At 45.2% G+C, this 12,943-nt stretch overlaps 1 protein-coding gene across 1 annotated transcript in view; it reads right to left on the bottom strand.

Moving 5' to 3' along the window:
• Positions 1 to 12,943, bottom strand: part of PLEKHA8 (pleckstrin homology domain containing A8) — a 56,624-nt gene that overhangs the window by 33,394 nt on the left and 10,287 nt on the right. Inside the window, exons 2-3 of the mRNA XM_062178251.1 lie at positions 2,369 to 2,485; positions 480 to 635 (exon numbers count right to left, since the gene is read on the bottom strand). Coding sequence (XP_062034235.1) covers positions 480 to 635; positions 2,369 to 2,485 — 273 coding nt within the window. The remainder of the gene's footprint in view (positions 1 to 479; positions 636 to 2,368; positions 2,486 to 12,943) is intronic.

The following is a 12,943-nucleotide window of genomic DNA, read 5'->3' as shown; positions in this document are numbered from 1 at the left end:
TATCCATCCCACCTTAGGGAAGGGAGGGGAGAGGAAGGCGGCACTGCAGAAAACACTGCCACTCAAGGCTTCTCTGCTCAGCTATTTACAACCAAGCTCAGGTCAATGTCGTGCCACACTGGGTACTAGACCGTTTCACATATCTAATCCTCACGGTGATCTCTCTAAGGGGTTTAAGATGAAGTAACTGAAGCTCAGAGAGGCAAAGTGACCTACGCCAGAGCTGCACAGCCAGTAAACAAAAAAGACATCATCTGAACCCAGTTGTGTCTGGCACCAGAGCCTGTACTCTTTCTACTGTGATAGGCTAAGAAAGCAGAGTTAGATATGGACTGTGTTTTAAATTCTGCTAAGATACACAGCACTGGCATGATATAAACAGCTGGCTAGGTGGTCACAAGCAAAATAACAAATAAGGGAACCTAGAGGTGCCAACTGGTGATTCCCAGGGTTCCAGATCAGAGGACATCAGTACTTGCCTTTCTCCTTCTGGGTCCTACTGTCTGTAAGGCAAGCCTTGGCTGACCCCAGGGCCACCAGCCACCGCTGTCTCTCAGCCACGCTTCTGGCCTTCAGGTAGAAATACTGTTCCCCAGGAATTATCAGGTCCATGCGCGTGTTATCTACAGAATGAACTGAGACAACACAAGAGGGAGGTCAGAGACCAGGAGAGGCCCTAGCTGAGTAGCTTCCAACCCACTCACAGTCTTGAGCTCAACTGAGCCAGCCACTGTGAGTTTCCACCCAGAGAAGAGAGAATACCAGCCCTAACCACCTCTCCTAGTTCACACAGATCTACGTGTGTTTATCTCTTCTTGGACACCTTTACTAACTGACAGGAGAAAAATTCTGCCATTGGCTCTAAGGCATCACCAAGACTGGCTCAAAGAATAACTACCACCAATTGAACTTTTGTGTGAAACTGATCTTTAATCAGAATAAAGAGGGACTCTTGGCCGGTGCCGCGGCTCACTAGGCTAATCCTCCGCCTGCGGCGCCGGCACACTGGGTTCTAGTCCCAGTTGGGGCGCCAGTTCTGTCCCGGTTGCTCCTCCTCCAGTCCAGCTCTCTGCTGTGGCCCAGGAAGCCAGTGGAGGATGGCTAAAGTGCTTAGGCCCTGCATCCGCATGGGAGACCAGGAGGAAGCACCTAGCTCCTGGCTTTGGATCAGCGCAGCGCGCCAGCTGTGGCGGCCATTTGGGGGATGAACCAATGGAAGGAAGACCTTTCTCTCTGTCTCTCTCACTGTCTAACTCTGCATGTCAAAAAAAAAAAAAAAAAAGAGGGACTCTTGTTTGGCTTTTGTGTGCAGGCAGTATGCTGCTCTGAGGCCATTAGGGTTTGCATGCTTCTAGAGCCTGGATGCAGTTTGTCCCTAAGGGTTCGTGTGTTGCAAACTTGTTCCTTGGTGTAGCGATGTGAAGAGGTAAGGGGGACTCAGCCATCTGTAAGAATTCATATAGTTTTTGTGGGATCCTGGTTAGTGCTTAGGAGAGGGCTATTTTAAAAGAGCGAGACTGGCCCCTCCCCAGTCTCTCTGGCTTCCTTTTCACCAGGCTCTCCGGACTCTCAGCGTCCAAAACTGTGAGCCAAATAAACCTCATTTCTTTCTAAGTACCCACACTCAGGCATTTTTTATGGTAAAAAACAAAAACAAAAACAAAAAAAAAACAGACAAATGTAACTCATGCCAATAAGCAAGGATATGTTCTTTATCTTGTTGGATTTATTAGGAAACAACCAAGAATACAGTATTTTCCTTCTTCTACTTCCCGTGACAAATCAGACCCAAAATGAAAGAATTCCCTCAGAGCCCTTTAGGGGAAGAAGCAAGCCAATCACACTCTGCCTCACTAACTGCCCACCGCAAAATTTAAATTCTCAGTGAATCTGTTTTGCTTTTGAGCCACATTGTTGCTTCATGTCTCTAGATTCCAAATAGGTTAAAGAACCAAGAAGTACTTCTATTTATAGCTCTGGTGGGTTTTGGCTTGTTGGTGGAAGCATACTGGGGTGTGTGTGTGTGTGTGTGTGTGTGATCTTAATTTTAAAAGCTGTGTTTGGTGTTGTAGTAAAAAGAATTAAGTAAGCTTTGCAAATAGCCACCGGCCCAATGAGCAGGTGACTAAGCCAAGCACTAGCAGAGTAGTGAAGCATACTGCTGTCATTTATTCTGTCCACCTCTTAAATAATCTCCTTGGAAAAGTTGGCTACAGTTTTAGGTTCTGTTTGCAAGGCTTTCTTTGTGAATATAATAGTAGTATCCTGATTTCTACTAGGGCAGCAGCAAAGAAAGGCTGCAGAGGCCAATGCTTTCTTATCTTTTAGGGAAACAGAAAAAAACATCTATAATCACTTGACTTCTCACCTTGAATTTCACAGACTGCCATTTGGATGCTCCCTTTGCAACCTTTCCAGGCATCTTCAGGAGAATCGTAGTAGGATAGGATCCCCCCACAGAGAAGGAACCAGCGAGGCTGCCAGCCTGGAAACAGAAGCAAGAGCACTGTCACCACAACTGCTGGCATGGCAGGTGCCGCCCAGGCCCAGCTCCACAGAGCTTTACATTGCAAGGGAGATTCTAAGAAAAAGCAGGTTAGAAAAGACTTGTGTATCGGTTCTCATTTCTGTGAAAGTAAAAACAAACACTGTTGAGGTGTTTTTTTGGTCACGTGAGGCATAGAGTAAGTCTGGATCAGCCGCAAGTATAGTGATGTTCTCTGGGCAACCAGATTGACAGGTGATTTTCATTCTCCTTTTCCCCTAATACAGTACTAGCCTTATGTGATTTCTAATTTTTCCAATCATTTGATTATTGCATCCTGAATGTTATTATTATGACACACTCACCTTTCTCTCTTCTGGTTAAGAAAAATCATCCAAGACTTATAAGTGCGGAAACAAAGATTACAAATAATGCTCACATGACCATTAGGGAACGGTCACTTTGTTGAACTTAGTAGTCAGTACTGATCCACTGAAATAGTCATCTTGATGCACCAAGGCTTCACGACATTCACTTCAGTGTTGGAGAACTTCAGGGGAAAAACCACAGACAGCAGAAACACACATTTTATCCAGTCCTCACATACCTGACCTCAGACCAAGCTCATTTTATGTATTTCTGCCTCTGGGCTTGTCCACACTGGCTCCTCTTCACGAGACTGACTGTTCCCTGCCCTGTCAGTTCTCCCCAGTGTCTCTGAAATGCCACAGCCTGCTGGATACATTTCCCTCAGGGGATTATGCTAGGCTGAAGCAGCCACAAAGAAGGTCACTGGGGGCCCTGGGCAGAGGCTGCTCAGGCACAGACATCTGATGGGCCCTTGGAAAATGAGTCACACAAACCAACTGGGTAAGATGTAGACTGATGTCAAATGGTATATATTTCTATTTACTACGTTATATATAGGAAACTACTGCATTTCCCAGAGCACCCCCCGCCCAAGGAAACTACATTTGGGATCAGAAGGCTGAATGGTCAGCACTAAAGCTAAGCAAAGGCGTTAGGTGGGCAGGTAAAGTTTCACTCATTTATTAAGATTCATTTATTTATTTGAAAGGCAGAGTTACAGAGAGAGGGAGGTAGAGGCAGAGAGAGATAGATCTTCCATCTGCTTGTTCACTCCCCAGATGACCACAACGGTTGGAGCTGTGCCAATCTGAAGCCAGGGACCAGGAGGCAGGAACCAGGAGCTTCTTTCAGGTCTCCCACATGGGTGCAGGGGCCCAAGGACTTGGGCCATCTTCTACTGCTTTCCCAGGCCATAGCAGAGGGCTGGATCAGAAGTAGAGCAGCTGGACTCAAACCGGCACCCATATGGGATGCCAGTACTGCAGGTGGCGGCTTTACCTGCTATACCACAGTGCTGGGCTCCTCATTTATTTTCTTCACTGGATTCAGTTCAGGCCTGCCAGGTACTGCCTTTCATTTCTTTAATCAAAACTGGATAAACACTATTTTCAACATTCACATTCCAATAATATCTGAACTAGAATGTCCTGCCAAACACCTCTTCTTCATCAAAGATAACTAGTCTTTTTCAAAACTACGGTTTATGTTCCTCGTATTACATTTTATATTGGTGACTTCCTTCCCAAGGTCCTACGCCCTTTATTGGATGTCAGGAGCCTTATGGCCCTAACTTCACCCCAGCACGAATCAATTCTTGGCTGGCAAACCCCTTGGAATGAAGATACAAAATTCTATTTCAGAAAGTGATGCTTCCCATGTAGGCTTCAAATTCTACAGAAACTCACAGTGAAGGCCACTTTTTTTTGCACACATCTTATAACCTGGGAAGCTCAACTGATCATCAGACTTTGTTGAGTTAGCACTCCTGGAATCAAACATTATTGAGGATGTTTTAGCCATCTGCATCTGATTATACCTATTACTGAACTTGAAGAAATCAGTTTCTGAGAAGTTGAGAAATAGAAGAGGTCTCTGACATCACTGAAGACCGACCAGCTCATTTTACAGAGAAGGAAGCCAACTCCAGACTCACAGACAGAAAACAGCAGAGCTGGGAAGAAAACCATGTCTTTTGATGCTGCTTCTTCTGGCACAAAATCTCCAAAAATTTTGGCTCCTGTTCTCAGAAAGACACCTTGGTCTAGAACAATAGCATCTTTTCACTTATAGCTCAAATCTCATGACTATGGCTGGTGTAAATACTCCCCAAATCCATCATGATTTTTATGCAGAAGGCATTTAAGTTATCTTTAGTTACTGCATTCCATCAAATTTAGGACACATCTCTTTAAGTCAGCATTCTCAAGAGAAAAACTAACAGTATGTGTGTGTGCGTGTGTGTGTGCGTGTGTGTGTGTGTATGTATCTTAGAGGTTCATTATAAAGAACTGGCTTATGTGATGAAGGAGGCTAAGTCCCAAGAACTGCGATCCTATCCATCTTCCTACTTGCCTATCTTAGATATTTGTTTTAAAGAATTAGATTATGCGATGATGGCCCATGTCCTGTGGTCAGCAAGCTAAAGACCGAGATGAGCCAATGGGATAAATTCCAAGGAAGGCCAATGGCCCAGGTCAAGGCAGTTGGGCAGGAAGTTCTCTCAGTTAACCTTTCTGTTTCAGGCAAGCCTTCCACAGACTGACTCAGGCTCCCCCAGCACCACCCCCATTCGGAAGGGCAATCCACTTGACTTGTTCTCCTAGGTCAAATGTATAGCTCATCTAGAAACTCTCCCATGAATCCACACAGAGTAACTAACATTTAACTAAATGTCTGGGTGCACTGTGGCTCAAATTAACCCATAAAATTAACCACCACATCACTGGGGCGGCACTGTGGTATAGTAGGCTAAGCCTCTGCCTGTGGTTCAGCATCCCAAATGGACGCCCCAGCTTCTCCTCTTCCAGTCCAGCTCTCTGCTATGGCCTGGGAAAGCAGAAGATGATCCAAGTGCTTGAGCCCCTGCACCCACATGGGAGACCACGAAGAAGCTTCTGGTTCCTGACTTCAGATCAGCCCAGCTCTGGCCATTGCATTCATTTGGGGAGTGAACCAGCAGATGGAAGAACTTTCTCTTTGTCTCTCCCTCTCTCTGTCTGTAACTCTGCCTTTCAATTAAAAAATAAAATCTTGAAAAAAAAAAAAAAAGACATGCTGCATTATGTAACACAAAAAAGAAAACAACAACAACAAAAACTCTGATGATTAATCAATGACATGGCACAGATTCTAAGATGCTTCCTGATTTCAAAGTTGTTACAGGCCGACGCCGCGGCTCAATAGGCTAATCCTCCACCTTGCGGCGCCGGCACACCGGGTTCTAGTCCCGGTCGGGGCACCGGATTCTGTCCCAGTTGCCCCTCTTCCAGGCCAGCTCTCTGCTGTGGCCAGGGAGTGCAGTGGAGGATGGCCCAAGTGCTTGGGCCCTGCACCCCATGGGAGACCAGGAGAAGCACCTGGCTCCTGCCTTCGGATCAGCGCAGTGCGCCGGCCATTGGAGGGTGAACCAACGGCAAAGGAAGACCTTTCTCTCTGTCTCTCTCTCACTGTCCACTCTGCCTGTCAAAAAATAGAAAAGAAAAAAAAAAAAAGCACTCAATTTAACACCCTTCCCTTAAAAAAAAAAAAAAAAAAAACCCTAACAACAGGAATAGAAAGGTAGTTCTGGCTGGCACCGTGGCTTACTAGGCTAATCTTCCACCTGTGGCACCGGCACACCAGGATCTAGTCCCGGTTGGGGCACCGGATTCTGTTCCAGTTGCTCCTCTTACAGTCCAGCTCTCTGCTGTGGCCCAGGAGTGCAGGGCCGGGGAGGATGGCCCAGGTCCTTGGGCCCTGCACCCGCATGGGAGACCAGGAGGAAGCACCTGGCTCCTGGCTTTGGATCGGCGCAACACACCGGCTGTAGCAGCCATTTGAGGGGTGAACCAACGGAAAAAGGAAGACCTTTCTCTCTCTCTCTCTCTCTCTCTCTCTCTCTGCAGTGCCGGCATCCCATATGGGTGCTGGTTCAAGTCCCGGCTGCTCCACTTCCAATCCAGCTCTCTGCTATGGCCTGGGAAAGCAGTGGAAGATGGCCCAAGCCCTTAGGGCCCTGAACCCACATGGTAGACCTGGAAGAAGTTCCTGGCTCCTGGCTTTAGATTGGCACAGCTCTGGCTGGTTGTTGTGGCCAGCTGGGGAGTGAACCAGCAGATGGAAGACCTCTCTCTCTCTGCCTCTGCCTCTCCTTCTCTCTCTGTGTAACTCCGACTTTCAAATAAATAAAAATAAATAAATCTTAAAAGAAAAAGAAAGAAAGAAAGGTACTTCTGGGGGTTTGTGCTGTGGTATAGCAGGTTAAGGCCCTGGTCTGCAGTGGCAGCATCCTATGTGGCCACCGGTTCTAGTCCTGGCTGCCCCTCTTCCAATCCAGCTCTCTGCTATGCCTGGAAAAGCAGGAGAAGATGGCCCAAATCCTTGAGCCTCTGCCCTCATGTGAGAGACCTGGAAGAAGCTCCTGGCTTCTGACTATGGATCAATGCAGCTGGATCCGGCCATTATGACCATCTGGGGAGTGAACCAGAGGACAGAAGACTTCTCTCTCTGCCTCTCTGTAACTCTGCATTTCAAATAAATAAAAATCTTTAAAAATTAAAAAAAATGTACTTCTCTACAAAAACCCACAACTAACCCAGAAGACAGTGATAGTGACAGCTACAACGCTTTCCCCCTAAAATCAGGAAAAGGCAAGGATGTCTGCTCTCACCACTTCTATTTCACAAGGGACTGGAGGTTTTGGCCAGGGCAATTAGACAAGAAAGTGAAATAAAAGACATCCAAATAGGAAAGGAAGAAGCAAATCTAGCTCTGTGCGCAAACATGCTCTTATATGTTAAAAACAAACAAAAAACAACCCAAGGAATCTACTTAAAAAGATAACATTAGAATAAATGAAGTCTGAGGGACAGTGGAGCATATAAGGTCGCCCGGACTGAGAAGGGATCCTGAGACCTAAGAAAGAAAGCAGATGCTCCATGTGAGAATAAAGAGTTTATTCGGGCAACCCAAGACACAGGATTCTAGAGCAGGACTGAGAGGCATCTGGTCAGAAGGTGCAGCAGGACTTTCTCTAGGCAGAATGGGAAAGATTTTATACATCTGCCAACTTATGGGATAGGTGCTTGTTTTGCAACATTTCTCTATGTATCCTTTATCCCCTCAGGGGTCCTGCTTGTCTTCCCTACCTTATCAGCAAGCCTGTGATAACACTTAAGCTTTTTATTATTATTATTATTATTTTTTAAACCTAGAAACCTTTTATTTAAGGTATGCAAACTGCATGCATTTCATATACACAAATTTAGGAACACAGCGATTCTTTCCACCCCTGTACTCCCATACTTCTTCCTCCTCCCTCTCCTATTCCCATTCTTATTTTTTACAAAGATCTATTTCCAATTAACTTTATACACATAAAATTAACCCTATACTAAGTAAAGAGTTCAACAAATAGTATGAAAAAAAAAAAAAAAATCTGTCCCCAACAGTCAAGACAAGAACTGATCAAAAGTCATTGTGTCTCAAAACACTTCAGCTTGTACAACAGGAGCGGCCATCCTCTGGAGCAGCAGCGCTAGTGTCCGGAGGTGGAGGGAAGGGTCAAGTGGGGGTCTAGGGTGGGGCTCGTGATGCTGTTACTACAGTATGCTGTCACACAAACGAGTTCAGCAAGCTGACAGGACATAAGACAAATATAATTCTTTTTCTTTTTTTTTTTTTTTTGACAGGCATAGTGGACAGTGAGAGAGAGAGAGACAGAGAGAAAAGTCTTCCTTTGCCATTGGTTCACCCTCCAACGACTGCTGCAGCCCGCATGCTGCATCCGGCGCACCGCGCTGACCTGAAGCCAGGAGCCAAGGTGCTTCTCCTGGTCTCCCATGGGGTGCAGGGCCCAAGCACTTGGGCCATCCTCCACTGCCTTCCCAGGCCACAGCAGAGAGCTGGCCTGGAAGAGGGGCAACCGGGACAGAATCCGGCGCCCCAATCGGGACTAGAACCTGGTGTGCCGGCGCCACAAGGTAGAGGATTAGCCTGTTGAGCCACGGCACCGGCCAAGACAAATATATTTCTGTATAGCTGCCATGAATAATCTAAAAATGAAATTGAAGAAAACAAATCCACTTAGTAACATAAAAAATACTTAGAAACAAATTCAAGAAAGTGTAAAACTTATACTCTGAAAATTACAAAACACTGTTAAAGAAATTAAAGATTTGGGGGCCGGCGCCATGGTGCAGTGGGTTAACACCCATATGGGTGCCAGTTCGAGACCTGGCTGCTCCACTTCCGATCCAGCTCTCTGCTGTGGCCTGGGAAAGCAGTAGAGGATGGTCCAAGTCCTTGGGCCCCTGCGCTTGCATGGGAGACCGGGAGGAAGCTCCTGGCTTCAGATCGGCACAGCTCTAGCTGTTGCGGCCAATTGGGGAGTGAACCAACAGATGGAAGAGCTCTCTCTCCCTGCCTCTCCTCTCTCTGTGTAACTCTGACTTGCAAATAAATAACTCTTTAAAAAAAAAAAAGAAATTAAAGATCTGAGGATTATTGTTCTAAAACTGTTAACAGCTTGCTTGTTTCTCACATTTTGCAAATGCCTTTCTGTACTCAACAAGCAACATTTGCAAAATTCACTTTCTCTTCTTTTTCCAAAAGACTTTTTTAGTTCAACTACTGTTTAACGATAAATATTTTTTCAGTGAGTGTAATTTTCTTCAAAATACATACTTTTGGAATGGGCACTTGGTGTAGTGGTTAAGATGCTACTTGGAGACTCTACATGCCACATCAGAGGGCATGGGTTTGAGTCCTGACTCTACCTCTAATTCCAGCTTCCTGTGAATGTGCACCCTGGGAGACAGCAGGTGATGGATCAAGGGTTTGGGTCCTTGCCATCCACATGGGAGACCTGGATAGAGTTCATGGTTTCTGGTTTTGACCTGACCTAGCCCTGGCTGTTGTGGGCATTTGGAGAGTGAACCAGTAGATGGAAGATACCTGCTGTCAGTCTGTCTACATCTCTGTCATTTAAATACATAAAAATAAATATTAAAATGCACTTACAGTTGGATCTAAACTGGCACAGTTTATGTATTTTTTACTAAAATTTATTCCTCTTTTTTATTATTATTTGAGAGATAGAGAAACAGCAAGAGAGCTCCCATCTGCTGGTTCACTCCCTGAATGCCAGCAACGGCTGGGCCAAAGCCAGTAGGAGCCAGAAACTCAACCTAGGTCTCCCACATGGGTGGCAGGAACTCAATTACCTGAGCCATCACCTGCTCACTCCCAGAGTCTGCATTACCAGAAAGCTGGAGTCAGGAGCTAAAGCCAGGTATTGAGCGCGGGCACTACCATGTGGAATACAGATGCGTTAACTATTAGGGCAAATACTTACCCCAAATTTCTTAAAAAAAAAAAAAAAGATTTATTTATTTATTTGAAAGTCAGAGTTAGAAGGAGAGAGAGAGAGGGAGGCAGGGAGGAAGGGAGAGAGAGAGGTCTTCCATCTAATGGTTCACTCCCCAATTGCCCGCAATGGCCCGAGCTGTGCCAATCTGAAGCCAGGAGCTTCTTCCAGGTCTCTCATGCAGGTGCGGGGACCCAAGGACTTGAGCCATCTTCTACTACTTTCCCAGGTCATAGCAGAGAGCTGGATCAAAAGTGGAGCAGCTGGGTTTCAAACCGCTGCACATATGGGATGCCGGCGCTTCAGGCCAGGGCGTTAACTCACTGTGCCACAGTGCTGGCCCCCAAATTTCTTCTTTTTATTCCCCAACAGTAACCACCATTTTAAAATAAAATCTCTAAATGGGAATTTTCTTATTCCTATAAAAATCCCAACCAAAAAAAGTGACTTGTGTGAGTCATACGCACTTAGAACTAAAAGATACTGTAGCTTCTCTTGTTTATCAGCAGCCTGGAGACAAGTAGTTCATTCAAACACCACAATACTATCAAAAAAAACCGGAAAACCAAAGTACTGCACTCCATTAAACACTTAAACAGATACTTTTTAAAAAATGATTTTTAAATTTACATAACATAAGGCCGGGACCGTGGCTTAACAGGCTAATCCTCCGCCTTGCGGCACCGGCACACCAGGTTCTAGTCCCAGTTGGGGCGCCGGATTCTATCCCGGTTGCCCCTCTTCCAGGCCAGCTCTCTGCTATGGCCCGGGAAGGCAGTGGAGGATGGCCCAGGTGCTTGGGCCCTGCACCCGCATGGGAGACCAGGAGAAGCACCTGCCTCCTGGCTTCGGATCAGCACAATGCGCTGGCCGCAGCGGCCATTGGAGGGTGAACCAACGGCAAAAAGGAAGACCTTTCTCTCTGTCTCTCTCTCTCACTATCCGCTCTGCCTGTCCAAAAACAAAAAAAATTACATAACATAAAATTCAACCTTTGGCAACATTTCTGAGATCTGGTAGGTGGACAGACCTTTACCATGCACCATAATAATTAAATACAGAAAAATTCCATTATCTTTCCCTCCAATTCCCTCATGCTGCTTTTGGCCAACCATTGTTATATTGTCAGTTTAAAATATTTTCTAATTTTTAGGAGACTTCTCCTTTGAGAAGATTATTCTAAGTGTATTCTTTAATTTCCTAATATTTGGAGACTTTCCACATTTTTCTGTTACTGATTTCTAGTTTACTTCTGTTAAAGACACAGAACATTTTTTAGATAAAGTTTTGCAACGTTTCTATTATGGCCCAGAGCACAGTCTTTCTTGGTGAATATTCCATATGCATTTGAAAAAAATGCAACACTTTGCTGCTAGGCTTTGTTGAGCTTTTTGTGTAATCAGTAAGAGAGATGGGCAATAGCAGGCTTACTCCATCTTGGCTCAGTAACAACACTCCTATGCAAGGGCCCAATAGAATGTCCACTAAGTGAAATTTCAACCCAATGGCTATAAACCCATCATAGTTTCTTTAGGACTTTGCCAATTAAGGTGTTATGGGAAACATATTAAAAAAAAAAAAAAAACATTCACATATTAAGAATTTTTTAAATTCTTAAGAAATGTTATTTATAGAGATGCAGAAAAAATGAAAAAGGGCTTTTAAAATGCTTTATTAAAAATTAAGCCAGAATTGGCCGGTGCCATGGCTTAACAGGCTAATCCTCCGCCTTGCAGCACCGGCACACCGGGTTCTAGTCCCGGTTGGGGCGCCGGATTCTATCCCGGTGGCCCCTCTTCCAGGCCAGCTCTCTGCTATGGCCCGGGAAGGCAGTGGAGGATGGCCCAAGTGCTTGGGCCCTGCACCCGCATGGGAGACCAGGAGAAGCACCTGCCTCCTGGCTTCGGATCAGCGAGATGCGCCGGCCGCAGCGGCCATTGGAGGGTGAACCAGCGGCAAAAAGGAAGACCTTTCTCTGTCTCTCTCTCTATCCACTCTGCCTGTCAAAAAAAAAAAAAAAAAAAAAAAAAAAATTAAGCCAGAAGCAAAGGAAAAAAGTGAAGGAAAAGTTTTTTCATCAGTCATAGGAGGAAAATCTTGTGATATAAGGAGGAGCAGAATGGGAAAGCAAAGGTTTGTCCCTTAACTTCCTTTCAGTTTACTTTTATACAGTGGTTCCTATGTGGTTTCCTATGCTTTCAACCCTGCAAATTTCTATCCTAATAAATTATTTTCCAAAATCCTTCTAAGAGAAAGTAAATAACATCAAGAAAATAAAATGAGATTAAGATTCTTGATGGGGCCCTGGTGTTGTAGCCCAGCAGATTAAGTTTTGTGATGCCATGTTAGAGCACAAGTTCCAGTCCTGGCTGCTCCACTTGGGATCCAGCCAAAGCTCCTAGAAGGCAGCAAATGATTTCTAGGTACTTAGACCCCTGTCACTCATGGTCTGAGAGATCAGGTTGGAGTTCCAGGCTCCTGGCTTTGACCTGGGCCAGGCCTAGCTGTTGAGGCCAAGTGGAGAATGAAACTGAGAATAGATTCTCTCTTTCTCTCTCTCTCTCTCTCTCCCTCCCTCCCTCCCTCCCTGTGTGCATGTCTTTCTCTGCCATTCTGCCTTTCAAATAAATAAATCTTGAGAAGATTCTTGATAGGATTGAAAATGTTTCTGAAGGAGTAAATTAAGGCTTAATTTATTCACTATTATTTCTTTGTTCATAACAAATATATAATGGTTGTAATAGGTTACATATTATGTATGTCATGTAGATATGTTAATAGTGACAAAACCTGCCATTTTACACGGAAAAAAACACAGTTATTGATCTAATATGACCCCTGACCTCCCCAGCTGTGCGCTTTCCAGTGTCCAACGTGGGTACTTGGCCACATCTCATGCCACCTGAGCCCTCCTCCATATGCAGCCTTCCTAGAGGAGCTCCAGGCAAAACTTTGGGTTCCTTTACCAAGTCAGTGATTAAGATTTTTGTTGTAGGGAGCCAACACTGTGGCATAGCAGGTAA

Source organism: Lepus europaeus, chromosome 20 (assembly GCF_033115175.1).
Source record: "Lepus europaeus isolate LE1 chromosome 20, mLepTim1.pri, whole genome shotgun sequence".
Taxonomy (NCBI): domain Eukaryota; kingdom Metazoa; phylum Chordata; class Mammalia; order Lagomorpha; family Leporidae; genus Lepus; species Lepus europaeus.
Note: the sequence above shows the minus strand (reverse complement) of the source record. Positions and strands in the feature narration are given on the sequence as shown.